The sequence below is a fragment of the Aedes albopictus genome, chromosome 1 (assembly GCF_035046485.1).
Source record: "Aedes albopictus strain Foshan chromosome 1, AalbF5, whole genome shotgun sequence".
In the NCBI taxonomy this organism is placed as follows: domain Eukaryota; kingdom Metazoa; phylum Arthropoda; class Insecta; order Diptera; family Culicidae; genus Aedes; species Aedes albopictus.
The window spans coordinates 64,969,328-64,987,493 of record NC_085136.1 but is presented as its reverse complement, the minus strand read 5'-3'; the positions used below and the strand labels follow the sequence as shown (position 1 = coordinate 64,987,493).

The following is an 18,166-nucleotide window of genomic DNA, read 5'->3' as shown; positions in this document are numbered from 1 at the left end:
GTGTGATCTGGCGAGCATAGGGAGTGATCAAAGATGGAGTACGGTATTCCATGTTCTAAGACATAGATTGTCAGACATCATTACCCAACGGTAAACATGCCAAATGGTTTCCGTTTGGATTTTCAGTGCAGTTTTTAGAGTCAGACATAGTTATAGACACTCGGAGACAGGGGAACTCACACAACACTTCCTGATTGACTGACTGAGTGACTGGTGCGGCGGTGAGAGAGCTGCTAGTCTGACTTCATCATACCTATATCTGCGCTTGCTTCGATGGAAAGCATCTTTCCATCCGACCGCCGCCCGGATCGGATAAACATTGCTCCCCATCAATAAATTGGTTTAAAAAATCGACGACCATTACCGTTTGAACCCAGTGGCTGCACAGTTGGTTACCGGCTACCGGTCTCTGTTTTGCGTTCTAACCTTCCGCGGGCGCGGCTTGCCGGTCTCGATGAGCTAACCGTCCAAAAATATCCTCTTCACCTCTCGCTGCTGATGGTGTTTTCTTTTGCCGCCACAATTTTGACTGAGAGGAAATAAACTCATAAATTGGGTTGAAAGTTTTTTTTACTTCAAGTACCTTGAAAAGAAAATTCCTCATTTTTTCTGGAGGGAAAGAAACAGAAAAATGCATCAATTTGCTTCCGCTGTTTCTCCCACTCCGGAAGTGTGTCTCCGTTATTTCATTTTTCGGTTTCCTTGAGGAAAGAGAGAAATCTAAAATTCGGTGATGAATAAACAGAAGCCTTCGGGAAATTGCACCACTTGAGAGCGATCTCAGTCGAGTCACCTTCCTCTTTTCGTCATCGGCGAGCAACGCCAACCAACAACAAACAGTAGGCCACGAATCGGAAGTTCGTTTTCCGCCTGCTTTGATTACACAGTTGCATCCACTTCAGAGGAAAAGAACGTGCGTAGCACGTGCTCTAGTTCGAATTTCTTTCGCTTGCTGTGCGACAACTGTGACGCAGCCGATAGCGGAATGAACGACGTGACAAATCACTTTCTTCTCTACTGGGTAGTCTAACCTTCTGTCGCCGCGAGGCGGAAATCGATTCTCTTTCAAGGATCCAATTACAAGTACCTTATTTCTCTAGCGCTACTGCTGTTCTAGTTCTAATCACATGTCTTTCTCATTCTTCCCATACAGACATGGAGGCCCTCTCGGCGCAGCTGATGAACCATCTGTCCAGCATGCAGCAGCTCGAGAACGGATCGATCTTCCTGGATGACGTGCTAGGTGGAGGCGGCATCGGTGGCGGAGATCATCCGCGGCGGTTCCTCCGAGGGGAACGAAGCGTAGACAGCACGAGCAGTACCAGCGCCCTGCTCGGAGGCCACCACCACCACCATCATCACCATCCGATCGAGGTGCGCTGTGTCTACTTGGATGAGTTGCTAGGTGAGTAGACAAGACAAGAGGGCCATGTCACAGAGCCGTCGCCTGCTTTGACAAATGATCCCGCGCCAATAATGAGGTCTTGGCCAGGTGCATTACTGATTTGGGACGATCGACGGAATTCGTTTTTGTCACGACTCCGTGCGCTGCGGTTTTGTTCGACTGCTGAAGGAAGGAGAAGAATGCATGTTCGACTCTAACCGCAAGGTGCGAAGTGCACTGAATACTAAAATAGCAGCGCGGCGAAGCTAGCGACGATCGATATGTGTCCACTTGATGGTTTGCCATCGGGGAATTATAATCGATTGTTGGCGTCCACACCCGGCGGATAAATTGTCTCACATACTGCTATGTGTTCTAGCTAATGTGGACGAATGTAATGCAGAGACGGTTTATTCAACGATCTTCGGACGGAATGCAGACGATCAACAAGCTTTGTCGAATTTAAAAACTCATGCCGACAAGCATTATGAAATGCGCCGTCTGCATTCTAATGCACCATCACCTCTGTTTATCAACTGGAAATTTTCCATCGAATTATGCAAAATTCCCAGAATCTTCGTATTGCCAAACACCCGTGTCAGTTTTTGGAAAGCTTGGTAGCGCAAATTTGGCCATCGCTGGCATTCCGATCGTTAAAAACGCATTTAAGGATCGTTTGGTTTTGTACTACACATCACGTACCCGACCGACGACGCACGGCTTGTTGTTGAACGCCATCAAGTAGGCTTAGAGAGCGATCAAACTCGAACGAACAGGCAGTAGGCTTATGAAATCACAAATCCCTGCTTTAGCGCGTAGGCAGTCTCGCGCCGAAGTGGCATGGCTTACCTTGATGGGTTGGTTGGAAACGTACCGGTTGTTATGGATTCCGATCACACATTCCCAGTGCGAGGCATTTAACGCAAAGTAAGAAGGATGGTTACAATTTCTCGTTTTTATTTTTTGTTTGAGTGTTTCAACACCTACATTGTGTTCGGTGAAGAGCAACAGATTTCCGAAGATTCGATAAAGACGAAGTGTTTGAGAATTAATGTATTGTTCAATGTGGTATGGGTGTTTTAATTACACAGATCGAAAAAAGAGTGTAAAATTCTGTGACATATGATGCACATAATTGGAGCGTGGGATATCGCAGAAGTTTACATGGCATATCATGTAAAGCTCATGAAATATCATGTAAACTTCCATTATATGTCATGTAATTCAGCATGACTCTGATAGTTTACATGACATATAACACAAATTTACATGATATATCATGTAAACCATCATAACACTAAGTTTACATGACTAAAATGAAGTTTACATGACGTGTAAACCTCATTATTTTTATCTGTGTAGGACTCACCGTGCGATGGTTCAATATATCCATTGGTATCCAAGTAGATGACCGGAAAACACTTGGCCGGATGACCAAATGACCAAAACGATAGCTGGACGAAAAGATGGGAGAACGACAAACGGTCGGGCAATATGGAACAGCGTTCAGAATAGTTTCCTACATGATTTTCCCAAGGATTTTCATAGCTTTGTGGGGTCGATACCGTCGTATGTCGGCTTGAAGTCGATGCGTTGGATACCTGGTATTCACAACATTCAGCAGAATTTACGCTGTCGATGAAGCCGGCTCGATAAACTTCTATGAACTCATTCATTTTAGGTGACTGACGATAGGAAGTGATTTATCACAGACAAACAGACGTCTCACTCTACTCATTTCCCATCGTTTCACTTTTGAACGGATTATTTAAATATTCTGTAGTTCGCAAATCTCTCGCTCATGGCGCTCGCATCGTTTTCGCTCCTGTTTGACGTTTGCTCACTACCGCCATCTACTCAGTGGTTTTGCGAACCACAGTGTTATTAGCATTGGGCGATTATGCTTTCGTGACGATGATTTGTCGCATTTTGTTCAAAGTGATACGTCTGTTTGTCTGTGGATTTATCATCTGTAGGTTGCATTCGAAATGGTGATAGCTCGGATGTTCTCACACTCTAACTTGTCACTCTTGTTCATTTTCGAGAGTGCTTTGAAACCATGCCTAAAGGGCGAACACGAAATTATTGCGACATCGAAAATGTTATGCCAATTTTCTTATAATGTTTAGAATCAACCCAAAATTTTAAGGTAGTTTTATACATACCACTCATACCACTCCAGGACACTTTTAGAATAGTGGCATGATGCCAAATCTGGTAAAAATAGCGGAGCTTCGTCGTGCTGCTGCAAGAACGGCAAAAGCCGCTTCTCTAGGCACTCAGATTTGTAGATCTCGCCATTTACTGTGCCCTTTGTCCCGAAAGGCTCACTCCTCAGTCCGCAAGAGCAGATGGCCTGCCAAATAAGATATTTGGAGGCGAACTTCGACATTTTCTTCTTCTTAAATTTGTCGTCCACATCGAACTTCCTCTTGCCGGTGAAAAACTTCAACCCCGGAATTTGCTTAAAATTGGCTTTCATATACGTTTCGTCGTCCATCACACATCAGCCATATTTTGTCAGCATCTTCGAGCTTCCGTGCCCGAGTTTTAGCCGTCGATTGTTACCGCTCATCGCGGTTTGGGAAGTTCTGTACCCTGTATGTATGTAGTCCAGCTCTCTTCTTTGCATTCTGCACGTAGCCCTGCGACATGCCGATTCTTTTAGCCAAATCATGGCTTGAGACGTTGGGATTTGCTTTAATCATCCGCTTCACCTTTCCCTCCGTCTTTTTGTCCTCCGGTCCCGGTTTTCTTCCAGCTCCTTTGCCGTGGTCCAACGTCAACCGCTCCTGGAACCGCTTCAACATTCTGGAGACGGTTGAATGGTGCATGTTAAACATTTTTACCAATTGCCGGTGCGACCAGTCAGGAAATTCCAGGTGTTTGGTTGGAAAGAATTTGTTCTCTCGACTCGCGTTGGTTCACCTCCTTTTTGGTTGAATCGGAAAACACGACTTCGAGTTTGACAGCATGTAAACAATACACATCAATGAGAAAGTGTGCAAAATTTGGTTGATTTTTACCCAATGGTAAAAAAGTTATGCCCTGTTGAATGTGTCGCAATAATTTCGTGTTCGCCCTTTACCAGCTGCTTTGGGGGCATCTATTTAGTACGTCACGTAAAATTTGGGAATTTTAGACCCCTCCCCCTTCGTACGGGATACATTGCTTGTCACACTTTCGGTAACCCCCCCCCCCCTCCCCCCTATGAGCGTGACGTACTTTATGGATACCCCCTTTGTTTATTTTGATCTGGTGAATGGCAGCCTTAACTTCCTTCAGCGCTGGGACGTGGTCGTTTCCTTTGTTTCCTTGGTCTACCGTACCTGTGTTCTCCACGCCTTTCCAGTGATCCACCAGAAAGAGCCAGGTCTGCTATTTTCGCTTCTGTTTGTCGTGGAACGTCTGCCAGGTTCCTTGCTGCAGCATTACTGCCCGCGCTGCGTTCTTCTCCTCCAAAATCGCTTTGCACTCCTCGTTAAATCATTCGTTCCGTTGACTTCGTTCCACGTACTCCAACTGTACTCCAACAGTCCTCTTAAGGGGCCACAACGAGCTCTCCTTCATCTGCCTGGAGACTCTGCGCGTAGCTGGTGAACGCTGTATTTTTCAATCGTCTATCTGAATTCGTAATCACGGCCAACTTGAGCGTATAGGTCTCCTATGATGAACTGCACGTCGTGTCTTGGGCAGCGATCGTTTTCGCACGACCGAGCTGCGTGTAGAGCCCGTCCTTGTCATCATCAGTACTTTTGGAGTGTGAGCTGTGCACGTTGATTATGCTGAAGTTGAGAATCGGCCCATGATCCTCACGCCTATGCATATCGCCCATCATGATCTAAGGTGTTTCCAGCTCGCATGTGTTATCGCAGCTCTTGTAGATGGTATGATACACTTCAAACTTTGTATAGGGTAAAGCAAAGGGAGGTTGCAGGGGCGTTTCAGGGGGTCCTACGGGGTTCCAGCGGAGCTCCAGGAGATCTCAAGGGAGTTTCATGAGGGTCCCCGGGAGTTCCAAGGGGTACCAGGAGGTCTCACGGGCGGTTCAGGTGGCTTCATGGTCCTCTCAGGGGGGTTTCAAGAATTCTCAGGGGCACTTCTGGGGGTCTCAAGGGCGTTTCAAGGGGTCTCAGGAGGTTTCCAGGAAGCCTAAGGGATGGTTCAAGTGCTCTAACAGAGTTTCAGTGGGTCTCAGGGGCGTTTGAGGTATCACCCCTGAATATCAACCGAAATCGCTTATTTTTGTACAGCTCACTTATTTCGACTAGTGGATCACATTCCACATGGGAAATCATATCCCGAAGACATTTTTTAAAATTAGCCCCACCCTAGCACCTCAAGGAATTCCAGTGGGCTCCAGGGTGTCTCAAGGGCGCTTCAAGGGGTCTCAGGGGCGTTACATGGGGTCCGAAGGAGTTCTAGGTGAATTTTGTTGGCATTTCAGGAAGTTTTAGCGGATTTTTGGTTGGTTTTAGAGGCTTTACTGGTGCCTTTCAGGTGGTCTCGAAAGACGTAAGAAGCGTTACATGGGCGCATGGGGGATTCCGAATGTATTTCAGCTTCAGAGGCATTTCAGCGGGTTTCAGAGGCGTAACGCAGGCGCTTCGGGGGGTTTTAGAGGATATCAGGTGCATTACATTGTAACCGTGGGGGTTTTATGAGGAATTTGCAGGCATTACAAGATGTTCCAGAGCATTTACAGGGACCTCCTCCGTAATCTCATTGAAACAACCATCATAATGTATTTGAAATGTCCGTGAAACCCCTTGGAACGTCTATAAAGGCTCCATAAACCCCATGAAACTATCTGAAACGCCTCTGAAATGCCCCTGAACTCTTTGTTGTGCCCTTCAAAGGCTTCTGAGATCCCCTTAATACTATTGAAACGCAACTGAAACTCCCGTCATCCCATTAAACCGCCAACGATACCTAACGGAATGCCGTGAAGCGACTTCTGAAACGCCCCTGAAGCTACTTGAAATCTCCATTTTTTGGGGCTTACTGGGAACTTTCTGGAAACCCACTTGGTCTCATCTGAAATGCCCAGGAGCAAGACCTGTTCTCTCGAACTGGATTCCCCTCATTAATATCCTGACTTAACTTATGTACAAATTCCCTTTAAACGTTCGCACTACTCATGTAACATTTTTTAGTCAAATAGGCTAAAAGAGGTGCTTAGAACTATCATAAAACCAAAGTAAAAGATATGAGGTGAAACGACAGTTCTAAAAACCTCTACAAGACTAACTGGAATCAAAATGGTACTTGTGCATGGATCCTGTTTAACACACCGCCCGCAGCGCAACGATGCTGAACCCGAGATCCTTCAGTAGATCGGCGAATTTGCGGGTGCTCCCGATGCAGTTGGGAGATCGGTCGTTTCACGTTTCCAATCACAAGTCCATTTTTTTCGCTGAGGTCGTTTGTATTATTCTGTTGCTAGTTTTTCGCTGCAATTCAATATTACGGCTGGCTCGCAGGGCCGAACATCAAACCTCTACTTCCCGGATGACCACAGTTTACAGTTGAGCTTAGAGTCCTTCTTTGGCACTGAGACGTCGATCAGCCACCCCTAATACTGACTGGAAGCAGACGCTGTTGTGAGCCACTCAGGGTTGCAGAAGCAAACACCTTGCCTTTACTGTCCGCTTATGATCAATGTTTCCACCGGGATTGGTTACGAGATTTTCCCTAAAGTTGATCGCATTTTCTGGCCGGTACAACGGGTAAGCTGGACAGAGGCTACTGTGTCGGAAATTTTCCGGGAAACCGAAGAAACCAACTGGCATACCTCTGAAATACCCCCATCAAACCCCGTGACATCTCTTGGAATGCCCTTCAAATCCCCTGGGGCCAGTTGGAATGTCCCTGAAACCCCCTAGAACGACCCTGCAGCTAGAAACGCCGCAGAAACGCCCTTAAAACGTCCTAAAACTCTCTGGAATTCATCTGAAACACTCTCAGAACGCCGCTGAAACCCACTCAAATCCTTTGAGCGCTTTTGTGACCCTTAGAGACCTCTACAACACCTCTGAAACTTCTCTGAAACCCCATGGAAGCCCTTGGAACATCCCTAAAATCCACAGAAACTGCCTAGAGCACTTCTGACACCTCCCGAAGCCCATCAAAAAACCATGGTTGGTACGCTCCTCAAGCTCCTTGAAACTTCTCTGGAATGCCCATGAAACGTCCCTAAATACCTCTGAAATATCCCGAAACCTACTGGAACACAGCTGGTGTGCTTCTGAAAGCCCCGAGGTACCCCGAGCATGTCACGTTTTAAAAGGAGCGGATGGGGGGTTTGTCTGAAAGGTCCTCAGTCACCACAGCCTAGAGCAGGAAAGGAAGGATGCCCCTTAGATCCAGTTCCGCACTCTGCGTAGGGTCCGCAGATCGTCCTCCACTTGGTCGACCCACCTAGCTCGCTGCGCTCCACGTCTTCTTGTACCGGTCGGATGACTCTCGAGAACCATTTTAGTCGGGTTGCTATCCGACATCCTGATGACGTGACCCGCCCACCGTAGCCTCCCGATTTTCGCGGTATGGACGATGGTTGGTTCTCTCAGCAGCTGATGTAGCTCGTGGTTCTCCAAAGTTCCCACCGGGGTTGATTTCCAGATCATCCCTAAAGTTGATCGCAGTTTCCGGCCGGTACTACGGGGAGGCTGAATAGAGGCGACTGATCTCAATGGGTTCTGAATAACGTAATACGTAGTCTAAACCGTGCCGGAATAGCCCTAAAACTCTCTGGAAATCCCCTTAAACCAACTGGCATCCCTCTGAAATACCCCCATGAAACCTCCTGGAATGCTTTTCTAATTCTCTGGGGTCAACTGGAACGCCACTAAAATCCCCTGGAATAACACAGGAACACCCTCATAACGCCCCTGGAACCCACTCAAATCCCCTAGAGCGCTCCTGCAACTTTCACAGACCTTTGTAACAGCCCTGGAACGTCTCATTGGAATCTCCCTAGAGCGCATTTGACACCTCCAAACCCTGGAACACTCTTCAAACTCCTTAAAACTTCTTGAAACTTCCATGAAACTTCTCTTAATACCCTTGAAATATCCTGAGAGCTCCTGTAACACACCTGGAACGCAACTGAAACTGTCGAAACCACTGGAACACAATTGGAACATCCAGAGATGCCCTGGATCGTCCCTTCGCTCCTTTCCATCTGCTCCATCTGCTCTGAATGCAATTTAATTCCATTAAGGTAACATAACCTAAATCAAGCTCGTGGCAACAGTATAGTGGCAGTAACAGAGCCGGTGAAACATGCGAAGCAGCCATTTGCGGGTGAGTAACCTAGTGGCAGGAGAATGTTACCCTAAAGCAATGGGAAAGAATGCCCAGGATTTGCAGGAGCAGGGGCTGTGAGTTGGGTCCTCAACCACTACAGTTTAGGGCGGGGCAGGGTGGATGTCTCTTGGATCCAATTGACAGGCGGAAGAAAAAGATGTCGGGTACAGCAGTTTACAACTAAAGGAATAAGAACGACGCTCTCATTATCAAGACCGACGTGTCCAACTACTGCAGTGGTGCTCATCCTGCGGCCCGCGGGCCGCATGCGGCCCTCAAAGCCTTAAGATGCGGCCCGCGGAGTTCTTTAAGACGAATCGAAATGTTTGAATGATTATTTGAAATAACTCGTTAAATTTAGCTAAGTCACGAAGCCAGCTTATAGTTATTTATAAGTGGTACGAATCAAATGAAAGTCTGATAAAAATGTAATCTTGAATCATTTAAAATTAGTTGCAGTTTTTGAGCGCAGTCAATGCAACGCTGAGCAAATATTTCACATTTCGCCTTACCGAAGAACATAAAAACACAAAGCACGATGTTTTGACAAAATTCTCAACAAATCTCAACTTGGTTGCCAATATTGTTTAATTTTCACTTGCACTTGCAGCAACTTTAGAAGGTAATGTTGAAGAAACTTCCGGAAACAATTGTTAAAAATCTGAAATTTAATGATGCTGTATTTCATCAACTTTAGAAGAGACTTATGGAAAGAATTGATTAAAATCTTAAAGAAACTCCTGGAAAATTTTCGGAAAAATCCGGAAGCTATTGTTGCAGAAATTCTTGGAAACGATTAATGAGGAATTCCTGAAGTAACTTCTGGGCAGTTCCAAAGGCAAACCTAAGAGGAGTTCTTGGAGGTGTTCCAAGAGAATTCTAGAAAAGCTAAAAAAAACTTCAAGAAATTTCTCGAAAACCTTTTGGAGCAACTCCACAAGAAATTTCTGGAGAAAATCCAGCAAACCTTTTTGGAGCGATTCTAAAGAAATTCTTGTAAAAGCTGCTTGACAAGTTCTTGAAGTAGCTTCAAGGCAATTCTAGGGGCAACTTCTAAATTGTTTGTTTGAATTTCAATTTTAAGCTCAAACGTTTTTCTCAACCAAACTTATGAATCTAAATTGAACTCCACGATCGGCAATAGATTATAAAGTTTGACCCATACACAAGTTCTGAACAGTTCAGATTTTTAATAAATATGCTTTAGAATTGTTCTTTTTGTTGTTTTTGTGCATCGATGTTTTATACGGCCCGCAGGTCGATCCCGAATTGCAAATTTGGCTCGTGGTATCCTCCAGCCTGAGCACCACTGAACTACTGGGAGGTCTTGAAAGCGATGAGAAACGACAATAAGCCCATGGATCTGGAAGCGAACGTATACAATATCAGTTCGTGAGAAGGACACCGTGAGCTAGGGCCCATCATGGCGGATCTAATCGGTACCCACTTGTAACGACAATTGAGTCCAAAATGGCGGTGATATGAACAACGAGGTAATACCCAGTCCACGGGTTGGTGTCTAGAGGGCTTCGTTGTCAGCAAGATCAACAGGGTCTTCTTCTGTAGTTGTTGTGCGCTACCGCGGTGGTCCATCAAACAGCTATGCAGTCCTGCAGAAGCAGTACTGAACTGTCTGATGGCCGAGCTGACAGAGTGATGGTTGGTGGTAGTAACAGCCAGCGGGTGACTTCAATGCTTGGACCTTGGCATCGGGATGTCGTTTTCAGGCTTCCCAAAAGTACCGCATCATGACAGCATTTTGATGGCTGTCACACTCTTATTCCCATGACAGCCTTGTGATTGCATGGTTCATGACAGCCCACAGAATACAACCCATACGACATACAACATCACTGTCGGGAACTGCTGACATCGTCTGCTTTCGCTGTGCGTTCGTTCGCCGATGACAACCTCGGCTTTCACCCAAACCGTCTCTCGTTGCAACGCGTTGGCTGGACACGAAGTGACGAAAATCGCTGCGCTCGGCCCGAGCATTTTACTTCTGTTGAACGGTTGTACAGATAGTCGCTGGCTTGGCCTTACCAGCTACTCAGCTCCTGTTATCGGGAGGGATGTGGTAAGGGTCCGATAGTAGGGCGATTTCTGTACTTGACTCCGAGACTGAGTGCCACAGCAACTGTTGTGCGGCTTCACAGTGGTTCAGGTTTAGCTGTGTAACCTGCATTATCGTTTGGAACTTCGACCTCCTCGCGTGCCTGGACATTTAGGCCCGCCCGTCATGAAGGGTTGGCCGTGAAAATCAGGCATTTTGGTGCAGAGCGGGCACACTGATCAGCCTACTCTGATCTTGCCGTCGCCTTGTTCACCTCCCCTATAGGGAGCTTGTTCGTAGCGATCTGCGTACCTGCCGGACCCTTTGGCAAGCGGATCGATGCACTTGTGATGCATCTACCTCGCGCTGCTGTTTAAGTGTGGTTGCGAGCTCTTATGCGTCGCTGATTTCGTCCAGATTTTTACACTGGACAGTAGGCCGTGTCGATTTTTGCAAAATTGCGAATACACAATCCCGAATAGTCACAAATGGTTGCAAATGGACCCAAATGAAACCCTGCAAAATTTAAAAATTCTAAAAAATCGGTAAGCTAGTCCGCAATCGACTTGAAGTTTTATATGGGAATTTTAATTTTTCAGTATGGGGAAATCCAACTTTTCAAACTTTTGAAGAAAAAGGCACATTAAAGCAACTCTAAAAATCCGCTCCCCCCCTGAAGATTTAGTGCATGTATTAGGGAACATTTTGTTAGAAGACAACTTTTTAGTTGCACTTAAGATAAGGGCGTTATTAAATTTCGAAACAATGGACATTTTATTCGCATGATTTCTAACTTCTTTAATTGGCATCACTGCACGTTTTGCGTGTTGAAGGGGGTGGTAACAGCCATCTGCGGCGTCACCACCCGTCGCTGGATGGAGACGCAAGTACCTGATAAAAATGAGGTAGTTAGGATTGTAAATATTCTTGCGATATTGCTTTATAAAAACTTGGTATCTTCGGCAAAGTTGTTGGCATGGTCAAGAGCTGTCCAGTGATGAACTAAATCATTGGCAAATCCATCGCTGGGCGGCGCTAGTGTGCATACAAACTACATGCAATAGTATTAACGTATATGCGTATATCTCAATAACGTGATAATTTAACTGTGTGGTGTCTTCGACAAAGTTGTTGGCTGGGCTACGGGCTATCCAGTGACGAACCAAGTAAGTAGGAATTCAACCGATAGGCGGCGCTAGTGTGCATACAAACTGAATGCAAAAGTACAAACGTATATGTGTGTATCTCAATAACGTGATAATTTAAGTAGGTGGTGTCTTCGACAAATTTGTTGGGTGGACCACGGGCTATCCAGTGACGAACGCAATACAGTCTAGACTCCTACTACACGGTTAGTTCGGGAGTGCAGTAGGAATCCGTGTTGTAGGAATCCCAGAGCTTATGGGATTTCGCCTAATTGGGGGTGTGAGCGAATATATCAGGAGTATTACAACATAGCACCATACTTTCTTTGGCAAAGTTGTAGTACTAGAATAGATCTACCACACAATGCGAACTAACATCCAATTAGTTGGCAATTTGGCCGATAGAGGTGCTATGTAGAAGTGGTTGCTTATGTTCACTCGCCAGTAGAAGTACTCATAAGTTATCGCTTGCGATATCTCAAGATCTACTTGATTTGGAACAATGCTGTCTTCGGCAAAGTTGTTCAGTAGGTCAAGAACAATCTGGTGGCTAACCAATTAGTTTGTGATTTCGCCGCTAGGTGGTGCTAGTTGTCAAGTAAAGTTTCAAACTCCTCTAGCTCGCGATCCAGATGAGATAGAAAAGTGCCGTCTTCGTCAGAGTTTTTCAGGAAGTAAAAACCTATCTGATGATTCAACATATAGTTGGTGATTTCGCCGCTAGGTGCCACTAGTTGTTAAGTAAAATTTCAAACTTTTTTAGCTCGCGATCCAGAGCAAATAGAAAAGTATCGTCTTCGGCTAAGTTCTTCAGGAAGTCAAGAGCTATCTAATGACCTTACATTAAGTTTGTAATTTCGCCGCTAGGTGACGCTAGTTGTCAAGTAAAGTTTCAAACTTCTCTAGCTCGCGATCCAGATCAGATAGAAAAGTGCCGTCTTCGTCAGAGTTTTTGAGGAAGTAAAAACCTATCTGGTGATTCAACATATAGTTGGTGATTTCGCCGCTAGGTGCCACTAGTTGTTAAGTAAAATTTCAAACTTTTTTAGCTCGCGATCCAGAGCAAATAGAATAGTATCGTCTTCGGCTAAGTTCTTCAGGAAGTCAAGAGCTATCTAATGACCTTACATTAAGTTTGTAATTTCGCCGCTAGGTGACGCGAGTTGTCAAGTAAAGTTTCAAACTTCTCTAGTTCGCGATCCAGATCAGATAGAAAAGTGCCGTCTTCGTCAGAGTTTTTCGGGAAGTAAAAACCTATCTATTGATTTAATATTTAGTTGGTGATTTCGTTGCTAGGTGGCGCTAGTTGTTAAGTAAAATCTTAAACTTCTTTAGCTCGCGATCCAGAGCAGATAGAAGAGAGTCGTCTTCGGCAAAGTTCTTCAGGAAGTGAAGAACAATCTTGTGATGTAACAATTAGTTGGTGATTTCGCCACTAGGTGGCACTAGTTGTCAAGTAAAGTTTCAAACTCCGCAATCTCGGGATCCAAAGCAGATCGAAAAGTATCGTCTTCGGCAAAGTTCTTCAGGAAGTCAAGAGCTATCTAATGACTTAATATTTAGTTTGTGATTTCGCTGTTAGGTGGTGATTTTGCCTCTAGCTCGCGATCCAGCGCAGATAGAAAAGTGTCGTCTTCGGCAAAGTTCTTCAGGAAGTCAAGAACAATCTTGTGATGTAATCATTAGTTTGTAATTTCGCCGCTTGGTGACGCTAGTTGTCAAGTAAAGTTTCAAACTTCTATAGCTCGCGATTCAGATCAGATAGAAAAGTGCCGTCTTCGTCAGAGTTTTTCAGGAAGTAAAAACCTATCTGGTGATTCAACATTTAGGTGTTGGTTTCACCGCTAGGTGGTGTTAGTTGTCAACCAAAGTTTCAAACTTCTCTAGCTCGTGATTCAGAGCAGATAGAAAAGTGTCGTCTTTAGCAAAGTTTTTAGGAATTCAAAACCTCAGTGGTGATTCATCATTTAGTTTATGGTTTCGCCGCTAGGTGGCGCTAGTTTTTAAGTAAAATTTTAAACTTCTCTAGCTCGCGATCCAGAGCAGATAGAAAAGTGTCGTCTTCGGCAAAGTTCTTCAGGAAGTCAAGAGCTATCTAATTAAATAACGTTTAGTTTGTGATTTCACCGCTAGGTGGCGCTAGTTGTCAAGCAGGGTTCCTGATTTCCACTTTTCATTTTCTTCCACATTCGAAGGTAGTCAGCAGCGAACGGTTGTCGCTTTAGTTTGTGTGTTTGCTTGTCAGCGACGACAGCAAACTCCGGCGAACGGTGGGAAGCCACACTTGGAAATTACTCATACATCCACATTCGCATCTCAAGCGATCGAGCGGTGATGCGATTCGTGAGTGATACGAGTGGTTTTGTGCATACGATTTTTTTTATGTTTTCAAAAAATGATCATTATTTTCTTTGCTAATCTAGCATTTCAACAATAATACACTAAAAATTTATGCATTACATGCATAAATTCTCTTCAAGTTATGATAATAGCTGTTTCGATCACTCACCAGCATTCTTCACCATTCGACATTCATTCATTCGCGTGCGATCGAAACTGCGACGAACGGCAACGAATATCGAAGTCAAACAATTTGCGCATCGCTTCCCACTGGTGATGGGGTTGCATGTTTGATCACGACTATCCGTTTGCTGCATCTTTCTCGATTCGCTTCAGCAAAGAGGAATGAATATGAATGGAGTGAGGCGAATATACCGATCATTGTTGTCAAGTCAAGTTTCAAACTTCTCTAGCTCGCGATCCAGAGAAGATAGAAAAGTGTCGTCTTCGGCAAAGTTCTTCAGGAAGTCAAGAGTCATCTTCTGATTAAAAATATAGTTTGTGAATTTGACGTTAGGTGGCGCTAATTGTCATGTAAAGTTTTAAAACACTATCTCAGGATCTATAGCAGATAGAATAGTACTGTCTTCGGCAAAGTTCAACAGGAAGCCAAGAGCATTCTGGTGGTAAAACAATAAAGTGGTAATTTAGCTGCTTGGTGATGCTAGGCTGCTCGGAATCCATAGCAGATAGAAAAGTGTTATCTTTGGCAATTTTCTTCAGAAAGTATAGACTATAGAACAACCTGGTGATTTAACAATTAGGAGGTAGTTCGCCGCTACGTGGCGGTAATTGGCAAATAGAATTTTGAACATCTCTATCTTGGATCCAGAGCAGGGTTGACAATCGTCGTTCTCTTCACCGCAGCGCAAAGAAAAAAACAATGATAGAATAACATTGACGACTAGCTTTTTCATTGCCGGTAAAGGGTTCCACGATGAACCCGAGGATGAACTTCAATGATAAATAGTCGACCACCAACGTTTTTTTCATCCTTTTTGTTCCTTGTAAACGAGCGGCGACCGGCCAAGGAAACGCCACTAGGAAGTATAGCATTTATTGGTGTTTCAGCGCGTATGCTATTGTTGCACCGCAATAGTTCTGCTGCTTAATAGTAATCCCAAGTAACACGCTTGTCACATAAGGGCGAAACCTGCTGCTGTAACTTTTATGTGACAAGTGCGTTACTTGGGAAGGATTGACAATTCAGAGGTGCGATGTTTGATCCCAGGTGCAAACTTTTTTGTACATATATTGAAATTCATATTTGTGTGTTACTGTGCGACAACATAGACTCCGTCCACAGACAAACAGACGTAACACTCTTAAACATGGCTTGGCACGTGCATTTAAATATCAATTCAAATTTCATTTAATTTCCACTATTCTTCCACCAGAGGCGCTAGTGTTCGATCGTTTTGACGTTTGCCAGTGTACACTTTGCTGAATCATGCAATCGACAGTATCTCGAGCGGTTCTTCGAACAGGTGGCTGTGTGCAATAGAAATACACTAGAACTCCAATGGCGCTATAGTCACTTTTCTTATTTAATTAAATTGATTTTTTTTTTGTAATAATTGATTGTTTTCAAGTGTCCAGCTTGAAGAGCATCACTTGTTTTGGTAAACAAAATTTGTTTGACACTTCTAGTACCGCTACTGACGCTGTAAGGGCGTGGCAAACTAGATGTTTATCATACGAACAGTCGCGACATTGGACTTCTGTGGCTAGTTATTCTAATCTGTGTGCTCATGGAAAATATACCGGGCAAAAGTTTTTGATGAATTTTCTCCAAAAATTACGTCTGTTTGTCTGTGCTTCGTTGCTTAGCGCACTTGAGCGAAGAGCGAAACAAAACGACAAAAGATTTCACTTTTCTTCAAAATGCAAGCCCTTCATGCAACTAATTGTTGAATTATCAGATTGCTCTTGACTTCCTGAAGAACTTTGCCCAAGACGACCCTCTTCTATCTGCTCTGGATCCCAAGATAGAGAAGTTTGAAGCTTTACTTGACAACTAGCGTCACCTAGCGGCGTAATCACCACCTTATTATTAATTCACTAGATAGTTCTTGATTTCCTGAAGAACTTTGCCGAAGACGACACTTTTCGATCTGCGCTGGATCGCGAGCTAGAGGCAAAATCACCACCTAACAGCGAAATCACCAACTAAATGTTACATCACAAGATTGTTCTTGACTTCCTGAAGAACTTTGCCGAAGACGACTCTCTTCTATCTGCTCTGGATCGCGAGCTAAAGAAGTTCAAGATTTTACTTAACAACTAGCGCCACCTAGCAACGAAATCACCAACTAAATATTGAATCACCAGATAGGTTTTTACTTCCCGAAAAACTCTGACGAGGACGGCACTTTTCTATCTGATCTGGATCGCGAGCTAGAGAAGTTTGAAACTTTACTTGACAACTAGCGTCACCTAGCGGCGAAATTACAAACTTAATGTAAGGTCATTAGATAGCTCTTGACTTCCTGAAGAACTTAGCCGAAGACGATACTTTTCTATTTGCTCTGGATCGCGAGCTAAAAAAGTTTGAAATTTTACTTAACAACTAGTGGCACCTAGCGGCGAAATCACCAACTATATGTTGAATCATCAGATAGGTTTTTACTTCCTGAAAAACTCTGACGAAGACGGCACTTTTCTATCTCATCTGGATCGCGAGCTAGAGGAGTTTGAAACTTTACTTGACAACTAGCACCACCTAGCGGCGAAATCACAAACTAATTGGTTAGCCACCAGATTGTTCTTGACCTACTGAACAACTTTGCCGAAGACAGCATTGTTCCAAATCAAGTAGATCTTGAGATATCGCAAGCGATAACTTATGAGTACTTCTACTGGCGAGTGAACATAAGCAACCACTTCTACATAGCACCTCTATCGGCCAAATTGCCAACTAATTGGATGTTAGTTCGCATTGTGTGGTAGATCTATTCTAGTACTACAACTTTGCCAAAGAAAGTATGGTGCTATGTTGTAATACTCCTGATATATTCGCTCACACCCCCAATTAGGCGAAATCCCATAAGCTCTGGGATTCCTACAACACGGATTCCTACTGCACTCCCGAACTAACCGTGTAGTAGGAGTCTAGACTGTATTGCGTTCGTCACTGGATAGCCCGTGGTCCACCCAACAAATTTGTCGAAGACACCACCTACTTAAATTATCACGTTATTGAGATACACACATATACGTTTGTACTTTTGCATTCAGTTTGTATGCACACTAGCGCCGCCTATCGGTTGAATTCCTACTTACTTGGTTCGTCACTGGATAGCCCGTAGCCCAGCCAACAACTTTGTCGAAGACACCACACAGTTAAATTATCACGTTATTGAGATATACGCATATACGTTAATACTATTGCATGTAGTTTGTATGCACACTAGCGCCGCCCAGCGATGGATTTGCCAATGATTTAGTTCATCACTGGACAGCTCTTGACCATGCCAACAACTTTGCCGAAGATACCAAGTTTTTATAAAGCAATATCGCAAGAATATTTACAATCCTAACTACCTCATTTTTATCAGGTACTTGCGTCTCCATCCAGCGACGGGTGGTGACGCCGCAGATGGCTGTTACCACCCCCTTCAACACGCAAAACGTGCAGTGATGCCAATTAAAGAAGTTAGAAATCATGCGAATAAAATGTCCATTGTTTCGAAATTTAATAACGCCCTTATCTTAAGTGCAACTAAAAAGTTGTCTTCTAACAAAATGTTCCCTAATACATGCACTAAATCTTCAGGGGGGGAGCGGATTTTTAGAGTTGCTTTAATGTGCCTTTTTCTTCAAAAGTTTGAAAAGTTGGATTTCCCCATACTGAAAAATTAAAATTCCCATATAAAACTTCAAGTCGATTGCGGACTAGCTTACCGATTTTTTAGAATTTTTAAATTTTGCAGGGTT

General features: G+C 44.3%; 1 protein-coding gene across 1 annotated transcript in view; it reads left to right on the top strand.

Moving 5' to 3' along the window:
• Nucleotides 1–18,166, top strand: part of LOC109401930 (tumor necrosis factor receptor superfamily member wengen) — an 89,065-nt gene that overhangs the window by 67,116 nt on the left and 3,783 nt on the right. Inside the window, exon 4 of the mRNA XM_029854691.2 lies at nt 1,154–1,405. Coding sequence (XP_029710551.2) covers nt 1,154–1,405 — 252 coding nt within the window. The remainder of the gene's footprint in view (nt 1–1,153; nt 1,406–18,166) is intronic.